Below are 21,133 nucleotides of genomic sequence, written 5' to 3' on the forward strand. Positions count from 1 at the left end.
AGGGTCTCAAGGCGCTCGAAGACGTCGGGGATATCAAGTAATCTATTGTCCAGAGTCACATGATGCGGAGCTGATCTGCCTCCGGCGCTGGGGATCGAATCCTGAGCCCAGCGCTCCGAAGTCAGCTGCAATGGCCCATGTACCACACCTCTCCCTTCTACCCCACCCCACCCCAATCCAACCCACCCCACCCCACCCCAATCCAGTTCACTCCACCCCAATCCAATCCACCTCAATCCAATCCAACCCACCTCAATCCACTCCAACCCAATCCAATCCACCCCACTCAATCCAATCTACCTCACTCCAATCCAGTCCACCCACTGCAATCCAATCTACACTACAATCCATACCACCCCATGCCAATCCAATCCACCCCACTACATTCCATTCCACCCTACCTCATTCCACTCCAATTCACCCACTCCAGTCCACCCTACTCCACTCCAAAACACCCACCCCACCCCAATCCAATCTACACTACAATATACACCACCCCCACGCCAATACAATCCACCCACTACATTCTATTCCACTTTACTTCATTCCATCCTACTCCATCCCAATACACTGCACTGCAGTCCACCCCATTCCAATCCACTCCACTCCAATCCACCCACACCACCCAAATCCAATCCACCCACCCTATTTCAATCTACCCCACCCCAATCCAATCCAGTCCATCTCACTCCAATCCACCCCACTTTACTCTAATCCACCCCACTCTAACTCTATCCAATCCAATCTACCCCAGTTCAGTTCAACCAACTCAATCCATCCACACTCCAATCCACCCCACTCCAGCCCAATCCACCCCACTCCAATCCAATCCAATCTGCCACACTCCAATCCACCCCCTTCCAGACCAGACATTTCCACCGTCATCCACTCCACTGAAACCCACCCTACTCTAATCCAATTAAACCAAATCCAATCCACCTTTAATCCACACCACCCCACCCCAAACCAATCTAATCCACCCCACTCCAATCCACCCCAATCCAACCCACCACACCCCATTTCAATCCACCCCACTCCACTCAATCCAACCCACTATACCCCAATCCAATCCACCCGAATCTATTCCAATCCATCCGCCCCACTACCTCAATCCACTCCAACGCACTCCACCCTATTCCACCCCTCTCTACTCCACTCCATGGCACTCCACTCTATTCTACTGCACTCTACAACATTCTGTGCCACTGAACAACTGAACTCTACTCCCCTCAACTCTATGACAATCTACTCCCCCTTACTCCACTCTACGGCACTCTATTCCAACAAATCCAGTCTATGACCCTCTACTCCCACCCCTGCACTCTAGGACACTCCACGCCAATAACTTTTAGCCATGCTGAACAGCAGCCACACTTGTTTACAAGTTGGCAAAAACACATTGCCAAAGTCAATAGCTCTTGTATAGGTGAGGCCTATTGGCTTTGCCAATGCTTGTAACATAGAGGTATGCACTGTACGCCTACCAGTGCAGGATTCACAACAGATTTTCTGGATTTCGACTTCTGTGAAAACGTATCTTCCCGCATTCCTCAAGATCTGTGATGGATCCGCCTCATTCTGGACCTTTTGTGGACTCCTGCTCCAATGGGTGTTTTAGAATTGGGAAGAGATGCAGTATTCCGACCCTCTCTATTTTGCAATGACCGTTTCATTCTGGTATATACTTTAGAATTGCAAACACTTGTGAATTGCTAGGTCGGAACATTTCTCTGCGTAATGACACAAATTGAGAACAAAATCAGCAGTCAGTACACGTAGTTTGCTTTTTGCAATGTTTAACGAATCCATAAAAGGACAATTAATTATAAAAAGAGACTAAACAATAATCATTCCACTCCATTAGGCGATTTTCAAATTGGTAATGCCTGTCGGACTGGAATACTGACCACATCTAATCTTTGAATCTTCATTAAAATTGTCTCCTGAGCTCACATGAACATGCCGTTTGGAGAGAAACACCCAGGACCAGACTACAAAAGTGTCCCATGGTTCAGTGGGAGTTTGCACCTCCGTGTTTTATCCCTATACCACTTGTTTATAATAGAAGAGCCACAGATGCTGTACAGACCTATTCATAATGATAATGCGCTGGTGCTCGTTTCACATGTAACAGGGACACTCTCTAATTTTCCTTGAGACTTCATCCCGTGCAAATGAGGGAATGTCTTTGCCCATGAATCCACACCATATCACAAGTGCAGAAGCAAACAATCTCTCAAGACTACTGCATACGCACCAATTAAGGAGCTGTGAGTATCCAGGGCCGGAATGAGTTCTGGATGTCACTTCCCCCTACTGCAAAGACAGGTTGGCTTCCCCTGCAGTGAACAACAGAGGAGAGCTTTAAGGTCCCCACTGTAGCTTTCACCGCTGTGATGTCTTCACCACAAGCTCGAACTCTGTCAGTCTGTGCCTGAACTGGAGACAGCGCATTGTGGTTTTATAATTTAGAACATCATCCCAGTCTTCCAGGGTACACGTAATGAAGGCATGCTGAAGTGCAGACTGGGGACACGCGCCTACTGTATATATGGGCTCTCCGTTCTTCATCTATTGGCCTAATTCACCTTGGCACGCTATGTGTTCTCCTCTCAATTTACTGAATTAGTATCCTATTTTTAAGTCGAGCCTGGGCAGTGCATGCGCTGCTCTGCGAGGAATGCTGTATTCAGGTAGGGACTTGAAGCTCCGCCCATGTCCCACCCATCTTTTCAATTGGCTCCTGTTCCTGTCCTTTCTAAATTGTTGCTTTTCATTCATGAATAGGCATAGTAGTCCCACCTTGGTACCGCCTTGTCTGCGTTTGTAACTTCCCATGAGGACTCGACTTTTTACTTGTGTTGTTACACGGTCTGCTTTATCTAGGCTGTGAGCACTATTTTCTTCAATGATTTGCCCCTATTCAACCCACTACCTGCTTTCCTACAAGCAGCACGCCGCCCGCTTTTATTTTAATTACTAATGGCGATCCCCTTTAACTATAGCGGCTGCGTTTATTGATTTAGTTTAGCAGCACGGTCCTCTTTAAGTATAGTGGCAGTGCTTATTTATTTAATTTGCCAGCACGGTTCGCTTTAACTATAGCGCCCATGTTATGAATTTTTTTTTCAGTGAAAGCCTCCATACCATGCTTTCACTTAGATAGGGGCCCCTTTCTTTAGACGCTGCTGCCTTATTCAGGATACAACGAGCTACGCCTAAAGAAAGGGGCGTGCACATCATTGATGTGAAAGCACGACATGGGGTGCTTTTACCCAAAAAAAAACATTTTTGGGGAGTACAGGCACTGCTTAGAAACAAGCAGGTACTCTGGTACAGAGTACCTGCACTTCTATTTTTCCATTTCAAGCACTGGGCGCAGCCTCTATGAAAGTGGTCTCACATTTGCGAGAGTTTAAACTATTGGCAGTAGAAATGACAATGCCTTTTATATATGTGCTGGTTTTGAAAACCCATAAATAAAAGGCATTGTCATTTACTTGGGGAGAAGCCAAAGATTCCTCAGACTGGCTCCCAACCTCACATGGACTATCACGCTGAGAGAGCAGCCCCTTGTATGGCACTCGCTGTGCATGCACACAGTGTAATGGCGGATGCGGTCAGTTTGCATTCTAAACCCTCAGGCGTAGGAACTGCCAATCACACATTAGATCCATTTCCTTCTTATAGTGCTACACTCGCAAACTAACTTTGCAAATGGATTCTTACAAGAGCATGAAAGTCCACTGATCCTCATTTTCTAGGCAAGGGCTTGATTCCTTCTATACCCCTTTGATCACCTGAGTGTGGACAGTGGCTTAGGATGGGGGCTGCACTGGGTGCGGGCTTCCCTGGGTATCATCACTGAGGGGGATGATAAAACGGCAAAAATATGTGTTTTAAACACATATTTTTGCCATTTTGTTAAGCCGGGGGTGACAAGAAATCACTGAGGGGGTGACAAAATGGCAAAACTTTGCGTTTTAAACACATATTTTTTGCCATTTTGTCAAGCCGGGGGTGACCAGAAATTTCCGCACCGGGTACCACTTGACCTTGCTACGCCACTGAGTGAAGACAATGTCGCAGAGGCAGCCCCCAACGGGGGCATAAGAGGCCGGCGCCATAACCAACGCCGGGCCCCCCCCCCCACCCCCGCAAAACCGGTTTTTGGCGCCAAGAAGCGCCCACAGTACAGGAGGCTACCCGCCCCCCCCCAGCCGCAGCCGCCGGCATGGCGCCAACCCCCCCGGCCAATGGGGGCCCTAGCGCCATACGAACGGCCCAATGAGGGGCGAACACCGGCAGGGGCGAGCTACGCTGGGGGGGGATATAAGCATGGCTCCCCCAAGCTGGCTACTATACTTGGGAGCGGGGGAGCAGCACCGGCGAAGGACCCCCTTTTTCTTTGTAATCATCGATCTTACCCGTCGTGAGGAGAATCACTGCCCGGACTCCGAAGACTGCCGTGCTGCCAGGACTCTGAAGACTGCCGTGCTGCCAGGACTCCGAAGACTGCCGTGCCGACAGGACGACCAGTGCCTCGACCAGGGACAGCTGCGCGGTCCTTCCGGAGTGGAGTCCGCCGCCCGTTCTCGCCGCCTTCCCAACCAAGTGCATCGCATCCCAAGGAGGCCGCCGAGGACAGCACGACTTCACGGGGAAGGCTGAGGCAGCGTTGGATTGCCTTACAAGAGGGAGAGCACGAAGCGGCCACCGCCCCCGCTGAGGCAGCATAAACAAAGCCGGGTTGCCGGGCAACGTGAGGGAGGTGACGCACAGCATTACCGTAGCAAACCGGCATCTCGAGTGTAACGGCGGGAATTGGTGCATATAGCCAGCGGCAGCTCCCCACCCGGTAGCTTGGTGCATATAGCAAGCAGCAGCACCCTGCAGCGGGGAGATCCCTAAGGTGCACGCGAGATGGCAAAGAGGGGCAGGAAGCGCCAGCAGGAGGATTTGGGAGAGCTGTTGAAAAGGATCCGCGCTGCGTCGCAAGAGCATGGGCACGACTGGATGGACCGCTATTCGCAGGACAACAACAGCGAGGGGACAAGCGGCCAGCGGCAGATGCACGCCAGAACCCCGGCGGCCAAGAGGATAAGAAGGGCACCAGCCAAGCTCGCGGAGGAAGCCGCTCCAAAGAAAACTCCCCAGAGGAAGGCCCAACCACCTGTAGCCAGCACGGCGGCGGCGGGACCAGGCCCTGGGGGCAGTGACACGGCAACACCCGGTGAGCATATCAGCGCAATAGTGCAGGAATGTATTAAATCTATGACACCATTGCTGTTACAGAGCTTAAGCACAGGGGCGGCAGGAGCGCAGGCACAGGGAGGTCGGGGTACGGGGGCACCGGCAGCAGCAGGGGAGGAGCGGGCTGGTCTGCCGTGGCACCTCATAGACCCAGGGCAGGCACGAGTGCAAGCACTAGGGCAGGGCGCGGCAGGGTCCGGGGGAGACAACGGGGCGCCAGTAGCAGCCTGGGGGGGCACAAGCGCGCAAGGCAGCTCACAAGTGGCACCTCCGACGGCCGAACCATATGCAAGGCCGTCACCAGGCCCGGCATCTATGACCACCAGGGCGACAGGCTTGGCATGCCTCATACCGCCAGCAGTAAAAGAGCGAATTTGGCGAAAAGAGTTTATCGATATCTTCTCCCTGTTGGAAATACAGTTAGAGGGGCTGGACTTGACGGCATGCGATAGGAAGGACGACGAAAGAAGGGAGAGGCGAAGGGAGCGCAAAGAAAGAAATTTCGACAATTGGCTAGATGCATTCAGGATCATGGCCTGCATCATAGTAGAGAAATTCCCACGCTGCGCAGCTGACTTATGACTTTATGAAGCCAACATCCATAAAGCGCAAAGGCAATTCCCAGGCGATGCATGGCTGGAATATGACAAGGGCTTTAGGCTAAAAATGCAGACGCACCCCGAAATGGAGTGGAACGAGGAAGATGTGTCCGGCTTCATCCATAAGATGATGGTAGCAAAGGAGGCCAGGTCATGGGCGGGGAGGAGCGAGCAGTCCTTTCGGCCCCCATTCCACAAAAGTAGAGGGAGGCCTTTTCAAAAGACCAGGCAGGCCAGTGCAGGGAGACCATCACACGCCAATGGGTCCCCTGCAATATGTTGGAAGTTTGAGCCTAACGAGTGCGCATACGGGGCATCATGTAAATTCCAACACAGCTGCTCATCCTGCGGGGGTGGGCACCCAGCGGCAGCATGCAAGAGAAGAAAGCAACACAAGGGGGACAGGAAAGATGCGAAGAAATAGTGAAGGGCACACGGGAGCCACAGGGGGACCCAGGGGGTGGGCGGCATTTGGGCTAGCATGGTCACCAATCAACACACACCAGTTACGCAAGCTAGCAAACAGATATCACAACAGGAAGGACGCAGAAACTTTAGTTCACGGCTTTGAGGAGGGCTTCCCCATCCCATTCTCAGGCCCCCTCCCGCCAGGCGGCACCAAAAACTTGAAATCGGCATTACTACACCCAGGAGTGGTGACTAAGAAGTTGGAGAAAGAGAGGTCCCTGGGCAGAATTGAGGGCCCCCTCCCCCCCGACATGAGCAAGGGAATGGTGATCTCCCCTCTAGGGGTGGTGCCCAAGAAGGAGCAGGGAGAGTACAGGTTAATACACCACCTATCTTTCCCTGACGGCTCCTCGGTGAATGATGGGATATGCGCGGAGGTATGTTCAGTGAGCTACTCCTCGATAGACGACGCCATCGACCTAGTTAGGGCCACAGGCCGGGGAGCGCTCATGGCGAAAGCGGACATCGAGTCCGCTTTCCGCTTACTCCCGGTACACCCGGCAAGTTTCCACTTATTAGGTTTCCAGTGGGAGGGGAGGGTGTATTTCGACAAAGCTATGCCAATGGGTTGCTCGGTCTCATGTGCTTACTTCGAGATATTCAGCACCTTTGTCGAGTGGGCGCTGCATGACAGGCACCCGGCGGGTGGGAAGCTCCATTACCTGGATGACTTCCTCTTCACAGGCCCGGCTGGGTCAGCGGTTTGCGGGGACACATTGGCAGCATTTGTGGACTTGGCAGACGAGCTAGGGATCCCCTTGTCCCAGGACAAAACAATGGGCCCCTCTACAAGCATCACCTTCCTAGGGATAGAGATAGACTCGATTGCAGGGATGTCCAGGCTCCCCCCAGACAAAGTAGAGGATTTCAGGGCAGAAATTAGGGGCCTTTGCGGGTGGGAAAAAGCCTCCTTAAGGGAAATCCAAAGGCTCATAGGCAAGCTAAACTTCGCGGCCAGAGTGATCCCAGCGGGCAGGGCGTTTGCCAGGTGCTTGACACAGTTGACATGCGGGCTCCACCAGAAGCACCATCATGTGAGGCTGGGTGCGGCAGTCAAACAGGATCTGCTAATGTGGGACACTTTTCTGGCAGACTTCAACGGCGTGCTGATATGGAGGGAAGGCTGGGTGACCAGCAAGCAGATCGCGCTGTACACTGACGCTTCAGGTAGCACGGGCTTTGGGGCGATTCTGGGCGACAAGTGGTGCGCAGGGCAGTGGCCTAGCAGTTGGCACAGGGAGGGCATGACCAGCAATATCACCTTCTTAGAGCTATTCCCTATCATAGTCGCACTCACAGTATGGAAGCAGGCCCTAAAGAACATGAAGCTGACACTTTGGTCCGACAACAAGGGGGTGGTGCAAGCGATTAACAGAGAGACAGCCAGGTGCCCTAATACTTTGAGACTAATGCGCCGACTGATTAAATTGCAGTTGGAGGGCAACATAGACCTGAGAGCTCGCCACGTACCGGGAGTAGAAAACGAGGTGGCGGACGCCCTGTCCAGAGCACGAATGGCAAGGTTCAGGGAGCTAGCACCCAGCGCGGAGCAGAACATGACCCCCTTTCCGGAACCACTGTGGGGCCTGGCGGGGTTGACCTATCAGAACTAATTGGCCAGGCACTCACCCCAGAGGCAAACAGGAGGTATAGGAAGTACGTTGCTACCGTAATGCAAGTGGGCGGCATCCAGACCCTGGGCGATGTGGGGGCAACGGGCAGAGCAACCGGAGTATTCATACAGTGGGCATTTAACGCCAACAAGTCCAGGTCATGGGCACAGGCCCACCTGGCTGCAGTGTCACATTACAGTAAGCTGATGACCGGCCACGACCCAGTTGCATCCCACTACATCAAAACGGCAATGAAGGGTTGGAGACGCTCGGAGGGCACGAGGAGGGATAGCAGGCGCCCAATAGACTACACTAGGCTGTGCATCCTAATGGGGGCATTGCAGGGCGCGGCCAAAGACGACTTTCAGCTCCTGCTGGTTAGGGCGGTTTTTACGACCGCCTTCTTCGGGGCATTCCGCCTTAGCGAGCTGGTGGCGCCAGCAAAGACAGGGGCAGCTGAGCACTGCTTGCAAGCGGGCGACGTGGCGCCCGGGGCAGGGGAAGTGGAGATCCTGCTGAAACGATCAAAAACAGATCAGGCTGGCAAGGGAGCATTAATAAAACTACGATGCATCAAGGAACAGGATTGCTGCGCAGTATGCTGTCTGCTGGCTTTTATGGCCATACGCCCGGCCGGTGAAGGCCCCTTATTCAGGCACAGTGATGGCACGCACCTGAGCAAATGTCAGTTCAAAGCAATGTTGCGACTCGCACTCAGCAAAGCAGGGCTGCCACCAGCTGCCTTCGGGTCCCATTCATTCCGGATAGGGGCTGCCACTACCGCCGCGCTGCATGGGATGAGCGAGGCGGGGATTCAAGCAGTAAGGCCCCAGCTGCTATGAGATACAGGGCGACTGGGGGAGAAGCGAAGGCACCCCCCAGCAGTCAGGCACCCACATGACAATTTTGTTGCTGTCCTTTCACCGGCAGGACGGAAACCACGTTTGGTGTGGGTGGTGGGCCATTCGTTTATAAATCGGATGCAAACCTGGTGGCGACGCGGGGGCCACAAGCGGGAAGGACGGCCAGGGGACACCTGCGTGCGGTGGTACGGTCAACCAGGGATGAGGTGGGACCAGCTACCGGCCACCCTGGCACCCGGACGTCCTGATTATCCATCTGGGGGGGAACGATTTGGCCAAACTGGGGAGGAGAGCACTCCTCCACAACATACAGAGGGACCTCACGGAGACAGCCAAAGCCTTCAGGAGCACCACCATTATTTGGTCGGAGCTGATCAGCAGGAAGGTATGGCGCGGGGCGGAATCCCAGAAAGCGGTTGAGAACTCCCAGAAGAAGCTGAACCTCACTGTAAGCAAATTCTGCAGAATCAATGGTTTGGAGTCAGTCAGACACGGGCTCATCCACACGGGCCGCCCAGAGCTCTATGCTCAGGATGGGGTGCACCTGTCCGAGGAAGGCATGGGGGTTTTTTGGAGCAACCTGTGGGGCGCCATGGCTATGGCGGGTTGCAGTTGAAGCCGTCCCAGGAGAGAGGGGGGGAGCCGCAGGAAGACGGGAGCCTCCCTGGCGGCGTGGCGGAGAACGACGGGGAGAACAGTCGGTACGGAGGCACACCGGAGGGCGGTGTGCCGGGACAGGACCACTCACCTTGGGATGCCTCACGGCTGGGCGAGTGGACCGAAGGGTGCGCGTAGGACCACTCACTTTGGGATGCCTCACGGCTGGGTGAGTCGGCCTACCAAGAGGGGGTAGCAAACGGAGACGGTGCTCGCAGCCCAGCCCCCGCCGGTTGGCAGGGCACAACACGAGTCCGGCAAGGTAGCGAGTTGCGGCCTAACTCCGGGACAGCTGCTACACCTCCCACGCAGAAGAAAGGGGAAACCCAACCGGAAAGAACCGACAGAAGGACCAAGAGACAAGACTAACATGCCAATAAAGCTTTTACCTAACTGCCAGTATAACTACATGTATTCCTAATAAAACTGCGGCCAACAAATGACCACCACAAGAAGTGTGTACGTTGGCTTATTTGCACAAGGGATACAACGTGGGGAGAGTACCACTGGGGGGGGAGAGTGGGCTAAGTGCGGGGGTTATCGCAGAGGCAGCCCCCAACGGGGGCATAAGAGGCCGGCGCCATAACCAACGCCGGGCCCCCACCCCCGCAAAACCGGTTTTTGGCGCCAAGAAGGGCCCACGGTAGAGGAGGCTACCCGCCCCCCCCCAGCCGCAGCCGCCGGCATGGCGCCAACCCCCCCGGCCAATGGGGGCCCTAGCGCCATACGAACGGCCCAATGAGGGGCGAACACCGGCAGGGGCGAGCTACGCTGGGGGGGGGATATAAGCATGGCTCCCCCAAGCTGGCTACTATACTTGGGAGCGGGGGAGCAGCACCGGCGAAGGACCCCCTTTTTCTTTGACCCACCCACCCACACCTGAGGAACAGCTATGTCGCAGGGCTGAGGAACAGGCAGGACACTGGGCGGAGAACGACGGGGAGAACAGTCGGTACGGAGGCACACCGGAGGGCGGTGTGCCGGGACAGGACCACTCACCTTGGGATGCCTCACGGCTGGGCGAGTGGACCGAAGGGTGCACGTAGGACCACTCACTTTGGGATGCCTCACGGCTGGGTGAGTCGGCCTACCAAGAGGGGGTAGCAAACGGAGACGGCGCTCGCAGCCCAGCCCCCGCCGGTTGGCAGGGCACAACACGAGTCCGGCAAGGTAGCGAGTTGCGGCCTAACTCCGGGACAGCTGCTACACCTCCCACGCAGAAGAAAGGGGAAACCCAACCGGAAAGAACCGACAGAAGGACCAAGAGACAAGACTAACATGCCAATAAAGCTTTTACCTAACTGCCAGTATAACTACATGTATTCCTAATAAAACTGCGGCCAACAAATGACCACCACAAGAAGTGTGTACGTTGGCTTATTTGCACAAGGGATACAACGTGGGGAGAGTACATCTGGGGGGGGAGAGTGGGCTAAGTGCGGGGGTTATGACCCCTACGCCCTGCGCACAACTTCTGCAGCGGAAGATGTGCAGGGTGCATCCCCCTGTCCAGCAACATTCCCCTCCCTGGTTGAAAACAGAATAACTACCGCTCCCAAGGCCCCAGACCTGATTTATTTTCCGGAAGCTACCAGAGCCACTGGGCGAGGGTTGTGTGACATGCATGAATCCCCACACGCTTTTCCTAATCCAAATGCCCTGCAAATGTCTAGTATTGTTGGAGGAATCACCATGTCTTCACACTTCTGTCTTGAAAAAACTGCGAGGTAGCATTTTATAGGTACCATTGTGAGAACACTGAATGTTGGAACTTTTTCTCACATGCATGTGAGGACATTGAATTTTTCACCCAGACTTTTTTGCAGGGCATTCTAGATAAGAAAGAACGGTGTAATGCACATCACTCTGGATTTTACGGGTTTTATAGTCTTTAGAAAAGCCTACCTTTTGTGTATTTCTCTTGATGCCAGCCCGCCCGCACCCAAACACCGCGCATTTCACATCTTGAATACTGACCTAATGCCATCATTGCTGATTCTTTCATAAATCGCATCCATTTCCGCCTAAGGCTTTGTCTATTTATAATAAAAGTTCTATTGCAGAGATTCACTCCTTTCCACCTCTGTCTGTGCAGGTACTCATTTCAGGACGAAGAAGACATGTTCATGGTGGTGGATTTACTCCTGGGAGGTGACCTACGGTACCACCTGCAGCAGAATGTCCAGTTCACAGAGGAGAACGTAAAACTGTACGTTTGTGAAATGGCGCTGGCACTGGACTATTTACGAAGCCAGCATATAATCCACAGGTAAAAACACGCATTCACGTCCTGCTTTAGAACGTGTCACACATATTCAACGTAAGGAGTACTTCTGTGTGCAAACTGCATGGCTGCTTGTTATTGAAGAGCGTAATTTACAGGACACACCTTTGGCTTTTTGTGGTTACTGTGTTCTTTTTGTTTTATTTGATCTTGTTCTCTGTTTGGTGAAACCCAAGTAATATTTTCCATTTAGCACACTGACGTCTGAAAGGTATTGCGGAAGAGTACATAAAGTAGTACTCATGCATTGCTCTTTGATCCACTCTAAGGTGCCTCTGTGACTAGGACCTAAACATCTGTAATTGGAAAGAAATGGGATATTCAGGAAATATTCATAAACAATTAATACAGGCAGACAGGACAGGGTCCTCTTTTCGCTTTTGCTAACAGGAAATATTACGTGTTTGGAACGATTTACAAAGGCATGTAACATTGCGCCAAAGAGCCCTCCTGTCCTACTTCTTTTCAAACTCTTTAATGCCTTAGTGATTCTGTGTAATATTTCCCAAATTTACAGATACGAACAAATGTTTAGCTGGGCTTGTTGTACGCAGTACAGAGATGCATAGATACACTATGAATAATATATTATTTACCTGAAATAGCTATAACCTCTATGAATCGACCTTTAAAATCAAATCAAGCAAATATACATGCAATAGTTTTACACAACTATGTATAATGCATTAGGAAAGCATTGATTCACTGACGACCAATCTTGACAAGATTACAATTTAAACCTTGCTGCCTTGCATATAATTCCACCCATCAAAACCATACTGTCTCTCAGAAAGGCAGTATAAAATGCCAGGCAGATGAAGATTAATACTTTTTAGGACAACTCTTGCCCAGAAGCAGTCCTCTACCTGTGATGCTACTACCACCCGGGACACCCTGCCTCCTCAGACAGATGGCCACCCTTCTCACCTTCAAAAAGCATTAAACAAATTACATTTTCCATCAGTTCCTGAACTAATGCCCCGGAATGTATCTGATGTATGTAACACAGCTCAGATCTGTTGTTTCTGCAATATCTCACCATTCACTCTGAATCGAACATTTATTATTATATAATAGGGTAGATTGTCCCTATAGAAGACTGTTAATAAATGAACAGTGTATCAGTAACTGAAATGCATTCCATTGAAATGATGATGGTGTAAAAACAATTTTCGCAATCAAAGTGAAAGAAAAAAAACTTTTACTTTCTGAAGAGTATTGCACAGTATGCGTTTAGTTTAAATGCTCATGATTAACTAAATTACAAAGCGTCTTTAAGAAAGAGAACTCTCAAAGCTGTGATAAATTAGACTCACGCCAAAGCACCAGCAAAGCCATAGGACGAGCAGGGGCATAGCAAGGGATTCATAGGTGTTCTGCAAGTAATAACAATTGGAACCTCACACCTGGTCCCCGATGACACTGCACCTCCTACACTATTGATACCTACAACGCGGGCTTGGATAGGACTTCATCCAAAGGATTATCTGAAATCAGCACATTGACTGCAATAGGCTGCAACTGGGCGAAGCAGAGCATTTTCAAACACAGATGAGGAAACTTGGTATGACCCAGTTTTCAGTGCAATATTGATCGACCTCGTTCATGCCAGATAAACAATGGTGGTTGGACGACTTTAGATTAGAACTGCGTAAAGATGTAAGATGTGTATGTTTTTAACGATTGCAAAGGGGTAAATTATTTTTTAAACTCTGTTTCTGGACAGATTACAGACTTTAATGACTTCATTGTTTAACTGGTCATCACTTAGGCGGTGCTCTGCCCCCTAGATTTAGGACCGGGCATCCATCTTATTCCACCCGGCATTTCCCCGGTTTGCTGGAGCTCTTGGAGGCCGGCTCTAAGGACAGTGCCTGCTCCTGGTGCCTCTGTCACTTTCCGCAGCTCCCTGAGGTTAAATGCAGCAGGCATGAGAGTCTACAAAGAGAAAAAAAGGGATGGAGGGAGAAGGTAGAGAGAGCGATCAGAGAGAGAGCAGGAAAGGAGGAGAAAGAGACTGTCTGGTTACTTACCGGTAATATTCATTACTCCGAGTCGTAGCCCTCCCTGTCACAGTCCAAACCACATGAACATAGCTCCTCCCACCAGAACTTCCAAGCAAACTCTAAGCCTATCCCGTTACTCCAGGCCACATCCTGTGGCATATAACCCATGACCCTCCCCTATCTAAATCCTGTACCACCAAGTACAAGAAACTGAACAGGAAGGGAGGGATGGGAACCAGGACTGTGACGGGGAGGGCTACGACTCAGAGTAATGAATATTACCGGTAAGTAACCGGACATTACCTTCTTGTCAGCCCTCCCCGTCACAGTCCAAACCACATGAGCAGATACCAAAGCAAGAATCGGCTTTACTCAGTAGCAAAAACAGACTTTATTAGCACAAGCAGAAAGTCATTCCACCTGAGCAGAACGCAACACTGCATTCCCAAACCAAGCAGACTCAGTGCCACCCACCACTAAACGATAATGGGACATATAGGTGTGAGGAGAACTTCAAGTAGCAGCCCTGCAGATCTCGGCCATGGAAGCCCCTTGAAAATAAGCCCAGAAAGCAGCCACCCCCCCGAGTCGATCTCCCCTGAACCGACCCAGGCGCCAACACACTACAAGCCTCATACGCATCCCCCCACAGCCCACCTCAGCCATCGACTGAGAGGAGCGCCAGAAGGCTTCAGACCGTGACCAGCCAGCCCGAAGGTCAAAAAAGCTAATCCACCTTAAGGAAAGGTTTAGTACGCAGCAAGTACATCTCCAGAGCCCGCCGAATGTCCAAAGAGTGCAGCCGCACCTCAAACTCTGAAAGAGGATCCGGACAGAAAACAGGTAAATCCATATCCTCCGAGCAGTGAAACGAGGAAGGGACCTTGAGAACAAAGGAAGGATCAGGCCGTAAAACCTCCTGATCAGGAAAAAAAACGCAAAAAGGACTCAGAACAAAGCAAGGAGCCCAACTCCCCAATCCTCTGAGCCGAGGTAATAGCGACAAGGGAAAGGACACCTCATGCAGAGGTTCAAAAAAATCCCCCTGCAAGGCCCCCAAAACCAAAGGAAGATTCCCACTAGGAGCAAAGGACTTAATGACAGGTTTCTGGAGGAAACAACTCCTCAACAACCGGGACACCAAGGGGTCCAATGGTTCACAGTCCGAACCCCGAAAGGCCAGTACAGCTGCCCACTGAGCTCTCAGGGAGGACACAGCCAGACCCAAGTCAAACCCATCCTTTAAAAAAGCCAAGATACACACCAGATCCACCTCCAATGCAGACCAACCCCGAGCTGTACACCTATCCAGAAATGACACCCAATGTCTGGCATGAGACTTGAGAGTTGAAGGGCACCTGGACTGCTGAAGAAACTCAGCCACAGAAGGAGAACACCCTAAAGGTTCAACCTCGCAACAGCCAACCCGCCAGTTGCAGGCAGACCAGACACACCCGAAAAAGAGGGGGAAACGACAGGGGACAAGAGACCACTGGCAACCTCCTGCAAGGCCCCACCACCAACCTCAACAAAAGAGGGAACTAAGGCCTCCTGGATCAATTCGGAGCCAACAGGACCAATGAGGCCCAATCCAGTTTGACTTTCAGCAGGACCTGCGTAATTAGAGCAATCAGGGGGGAAGCATACATCAGGACCCCCTCCCACCAGAAGGACAGGGAATCCACCCTCCAAACCGTGTTCGACTGAACCAGAGAACAAAACCTTTCCCTCAAGGCGTTCCCCGGAGCTGCAAACAGGTCCACCTCCGGGACCCTGAACAGGGACATCAGGCAACCAAACACCTCCAGCGTCAGGCACATGTCGGACAGGGAGGGAAACACCCTGCTCAGGCAATCCGCCTGAGTTTAAAACCCCGGCAGATGTAAAGCCCTCAGAGACAATAAGTTGGACTCCACCCATTGGCAGATCTGCTGAGCCAACAAGTTGAAGGAAGCCACCTTCGCACTCCCTTGGCGTTTGGCATAACACACCACCACCGTGTTGTCTGACCACACCATCAGATCCCTCTGGAGGACCCAAGGCAGAAAATGAGCCAAGCCTAACTGAACCACCTTCAACTCCCTCCAACTCGAACACATTCCCACCTCCAGCACAGACCAAAGCCCCTGCACCTTCTCCTGAGCCAACACCGCCCCCAACCCAGCTCGCTGACATCAGTCGTCAAGACCAACCTCTCCTGGGACACAAAGGGTGAGCCCTGCAAGAGGTTCTGATCCACCAGCTACCAGGAAAACTCCGGGGCTATGGCCACACCCCCCAGAATCAATAGCTCGTAATACAGAGATGCCGGATCCCAATGCCCCAGAACATGATTCACCAGGGGGTACAAGTGCAAACGGACCCAAGGAACAATCATCACCGTAGCAGACATCAGCCCCTGAACACGCAACCACTGGTGAGCTGTGGAAGACTGAACCCCCAACACCCCCCTTAGTTCGCGCATCAGAGTCAGTCTGCGGGGTTCCAACAGGAAGACCTTTCCCAACTTGGTGTTGAAAATCCCCCCAAAGAACAGCAGTTCCTGAGTGGGGCAAAGATGGGATTTCTCCAAGTTCAGAATCCACCCGAACTGGCGAAGGAGCCTGCAAACTTCCTGGGTATGGGCCTGAGCCTGAAGGAAAGAAGAGGAAGAAATCAACCAATCATCAAAATAAGGGAACACCTGGATCCCCTGAGCATGCAACAAACCTACCAAGGCTGCCAACACTTTAGTAAAAACCCTAGGAGAGGCTGACAGTCCAAATGGCAATACCTTGAACTGGTAATGATCCACTCCCACACAGAAATGCAGGAACCTCTGCGAAGCCACGTGTACCCGCACATGAAAGTAGGCTTTCCGGAGTTCTAGAGAAGCCAAGAAATCCCCCACCGACAGGAAAAGAAGATTCAACTGCAGAGACACCATTCTGAAGGACCGATGAGGGATACACAAGTTTACAACCTTCATATCCAGGACAGGTCGGAAGCCCTCATTTGGCTTCTGGATCAGAAACAGGATCGAGTAAACCACCCCCCCCCCTACCCTGCTGACTCACAGGCTCCCTCACCACAGCCACTTAGGAAACCAAGTCCCGAACACCCTCTAACAGAGCCTGACACTTTATCAGAGATCTGGGAACAGGGGTAGCTCTGAACATATCCACCGGAGGAACACCAAGTTCGGTCCTGTAGACCAGCCGGACCACCACAAACTGATCTCAAACGAATTCCTCCCAAACAGGAAAAAAAGACGTGAGGCGGCTCCCAACCGGCACCCCCAACGAACTCCCCACATAGTCATGACTTGGAGGGACCTGAAGAAGAGGAAGCACCCTGTTGACCCCGGGACTTGGGAAGGAAGGGACACCCTGGCCACGTCCCCTACCACAAAAGGGATGGGCTGCCATTTTAGATTGAAACACCTGCCCAAAAGCCTGCTTATAACCCGCAAACTTCCCCTTCTGTGAAGAGCGGACTGGAGCCAACAATTTCTTGTCTTCAGCCGTTTTCTTAATCAAAGCCTCCAATGGCTCCCCAAACAGTCTAGAGCCCGCGAAAGGAAGCTTCATCACGGCAGCCTTCTGAGCAGTCTCCGCCTTCCAAGGCTTAAGCCACAAATGCCTCTGAGCAGCCACCTAGACACCAGCCGCTGCCGCACTAAGGGAATCGAAGGACAAATCCACCAGGAAACGCAACTGTTGCTCCAACATGGACAAAGATTCTGAGGGATCCTCATCCTGAAAGAGCTGCTCAAAAATACTCTGACAGTCTTTTAGAAGTGACTGAACCAGATAGCTGGTGTAAGCCGCAGACCGAAGAGCAAGATTAGAGGCAGCAAAGGACTGCTTCAAGGCCCCCTCCACCCACTTGTCCCCAGGATCTGAAGGAACCGCATCCTCGGGCACCACCAGGCTCTGAGACTCCATACCAGCCAGCAGGGACTCCACCTTCACCACAGCTGGAAATTCCTCAGCGAACCCCTGTAAAGGATACCTCTTTGCCAGAAACCGGGGAAAGGCATGTTTGTCAACATCCTTCCACTCTCCCTCTAGCACATTTCTCACAGATTTATGAATAGGGAGGATTTCAGGCTCCTCCTTCTGGTAATTGGCGAAAAAGTCTTCAGACTCTCCACACTCCAAGGGACTAGAGAACTCTAAATTGTCCGGAACATGTTTCAGAACACTGTGAAGGTCTTCCCCTGGACAAAATGATCCTTCACCTCATACGATTCCATGTCCGGATCCACATCTGCTGAGGCATCCAACTTCTGCCTCTTAGGCCCCTTGGGTTCACAAGCCATAATGGCCGCAGCCACTGCCGCCTCAATCATCTTCTGCACATCAGCCAGGGAAGGACTAGTGTAGGACCCAGGGACCACCACTTCCTTCTCACATCTGGGCTCACTCACATCTGAACTTATTATAATAAATACCCCTGACCAATCAAATCAAGACCACCGAGGGCCAATCGGGGAACGCCACCCGGACCCACAGCCAATCCCCAACAGGACCCTAGGACGGCCCCCAAACTGGCCAATCAAAGACCGCTCCATTCTCATAAAATGAACGACTGAGTCAGGCCCCAGCTATATGGAAAACCTGAATGAGCCCAGAAGCCCTTGCCACAGGAACAAGAGCACACCCAGATAAGGCTCTGTGCCATGACCATTAACACTGCCTCATCAATGACTGAGACCTACAATCGTGAAACACAAGTTTCTAACACATACCCATGTGGGTAAAAAACTGTGACCAGAATCCCCTAAGCCACAGTGACTCATACACACGTACCTCCAACCCCTTGACAATTGTAGAGAGAAACAGAGACCGCAAGTTAAGTGGGGAGAAGCCCCCAGCGGCCCCAACAACAGGCAGCCACAAAAACTAGCAGGGACAACAGCTGTCCGCACTCTGCCTATACCATTATTCCAAATTGGCATTGGCACCCCACGGGTTCCACGAGGTGGAAACCGCCATTAAAAAAAAAAGCTTACAGGAGTAACCGGAAAACAGAGGGGCAACTCAGAAACGAGAACCGAGCCCCCGTGCAGAAGACCTCCGAGCAAGAGCCGATCTGCCACGCCCCCGGCACACCAAGAAAGGCAAAGCCGCTTCCAAAACACCTCCCCCATCCCTCCTCGGTTGTTCCTGCTAAAGCAGGGAATGAACCCGGAAGAGGGGAAGCCTCTGCAGGGGCCGCTACTATCACACACCAGGCAGACCGGACCCCCAACCCTCAGTTCCGCTAAAGCAGGGACTTTAAACGCACTCAGGCAGGCACGTAGGGAAACCAACAGCCGCAAACGCAGACCGCCGCACACTTACCATTGGAGGTGTTGCAGGCACCCCCATGACGAGTCTTGCCCAGAACATCTTGCATCCATCAGAAAAAAACAACAGGATGTGGATAGGGGGGTCATGGGTTATATGCCACAGGATGTGGGAGTGGCCTGGAGGGATGGGCTGGGCTTAGAGTTTGCTTGGAAGTTCTGGTGGGAGGAGCTATGCTTATGTGGTTTGGACTGTGATGGGGAGGGCTGACGAGGAGGTAATGGCTGGATGGAAAGAACAAAGCAAACACAAGGAGATGATGGACGGAGTGCTGAAACTTTTCAAACACTCACCCCCAGTCACAGATCTGGGTTGAATCCATCATCATTCTTTAGCTCACTTTGCCACCCCAGTTCAGACACAGCTATATGCAAATCAGTCTTGACCCTGTTCCTCATAGGAACAGTCCAGCCCGAACTGCCAAGCCATATCTTCCCTGGACCAGAAACAAGCATCGTGGGACCGGTTTCGGGCTAACAGCCCTCATCAGCCAGGCTATCTTGAATCCAGTGGCAAAGTGAGCAAGGGACCCACGTCTGGGCATACCCTGCCAACTTAGGGTGAACAAAGCAAACACAAGGAGGATGGAAAGAACACCATACCCCACAAGATTGAGGGAGAGAGGCTGGTTTGAGCATTTTAGTCAGAGCTGCTTTTCTTCCCTAGTCTGGCACTGCCTAGATATAGCTTTTCATGAGAGGAGAGAGATTAGTGGATTCTGATAACTGTAAAACCAATCGCAGAAAAAAATGATGATATATCATGGCACATTATAATCTATACACTGAGAAAATTAGATGTACTACCAACACTACCCTCATCAACATGCACAACATGATTGAGTGATGAAATAAGTGCTCCTCGCCCTTTTATGTAATGTATCTGGAAGTTCATGATTGTGTGGTTATCCATTAAACAGTTCGTCCATTCCCCCTACCTTTGTAACCACGCACATTTTTTGGCCTAGGAAACTAAAGCATAAGTTTCTCCTGAAGGAATATATGTTTTTTGTGTGAATCCATATACTCTAAATGAGACCGGTCAATCACTAAGCTGACATACTGTCGTTTTAAGAAGAAAGTCCCATTGTCAAACACCTCTAAGTCGGGTACTTATTTTTCTGCATGAGCCCAAGCTGCAGTAATAATCCATCCAGATAGTCTTACATTTATTTTTTCGTCCAACTAAATCTCATAAAGGTGGTATTCATTTAACCTCATTTTCTTCTTTCATTTTTCTAGGGATGTAAAACCTGACAATATTCTTCTTGACGAAAAAGGTAAGAAATTGTATTGTATTTTTGTCATTTATAATTTGCAATTATTTAACAAAAAAATTTACAAATGTGGGTCAAATGTAACTCTCGTCCTTACACATGACCCACATGTTTAAATCAATATTGCAGCAGTTCCTCCTCCAACATGGTAATCTTATTTAATAGATTAGCAAATCTATAATTTTATTATGTAGACCAGATAAACAGATTGCTCTAAGTTATAGCTATATGTAATATTTACACCTATGATGAGAGATGCATACATACAAAACCAGAAATACAATACAATTAGTGTTTTGGGATAGGCATCAAAGACCTGACTTAAACAAGGTCTATTGCTTTGATATGGACATTGCCAATGCCTGAAAAGATCCAGGAGTGCCCCTCCCCAACATGGCACACCCACTGTGTGCATGAGTGTGACCCCATTTGTTCCTCTCTACAGAATAAATACCAAGGTTTACATATGCTTGTACATCATACCGTATTGTATAACAATCCATGGCTCATGGCTAGTCATTATAGTTTCACTACAACTGTAGCACTGTGTGTTTAAGGAGCATACTCTGATCACAAGATGTCACTATACTTATTGACCACTATATGAGTGTTTCTTTCCATTACTTCCTCCCATAGGAGGCTGTAACATTCATAGGTTGATGTTGCCAGAGTTCCTCAACCATCAGATTGTACACAATTAGAAATCCTAAGTTTTCATGCAGTTCATCTTTTGATCTCTCTGATAGACCATCTGAGTTTGATGTTGACTTGTTTGTTCCCT

The 21,133-nt window shown here is 51.0% G+C and overlaps 1 protein-coding gene across 1 annotated transcript in view; it reads left to right on the forward strand.

Annotated features, from left to right (window-relative positions):
• Window positions 1-21,133, forward strand: part of STK32C (serine/threonine kinase 32C) — a 1,482,079-nt gene that overhangs the window by 1,190,023 nt on the left and 270,923 nt on the right. Inside the window, exons 4-5 of the mRNA XM_085606199.1 lie at window positions 11,549-11,722; window positions 20,318-20,355. Coding sequence (XP_085462325.1) covers window positions 11,549-11,722; window positions 20,318-20,355 — 212 coding nt within the window. The remainder of the gene's footprint in view (window positions 1-11,548; window positions 11,723-20,317; window positions 20,356-21,133) is intronic.

The sequence above is a fragment of the Triturus cristatus genome, chromosome 1_2 (assembly GCF_964204655.1).
Source record: "Triturus cristatus chromosome 1_2, aTriCri1.1, whole genome shotgun sequence".
Classification (NCBI taxonomy): Eukaryota; Metazoa; Chordata; class Amphibia; order Caudata; family Salamandridae; genus Triturus; species Triturus cristatus.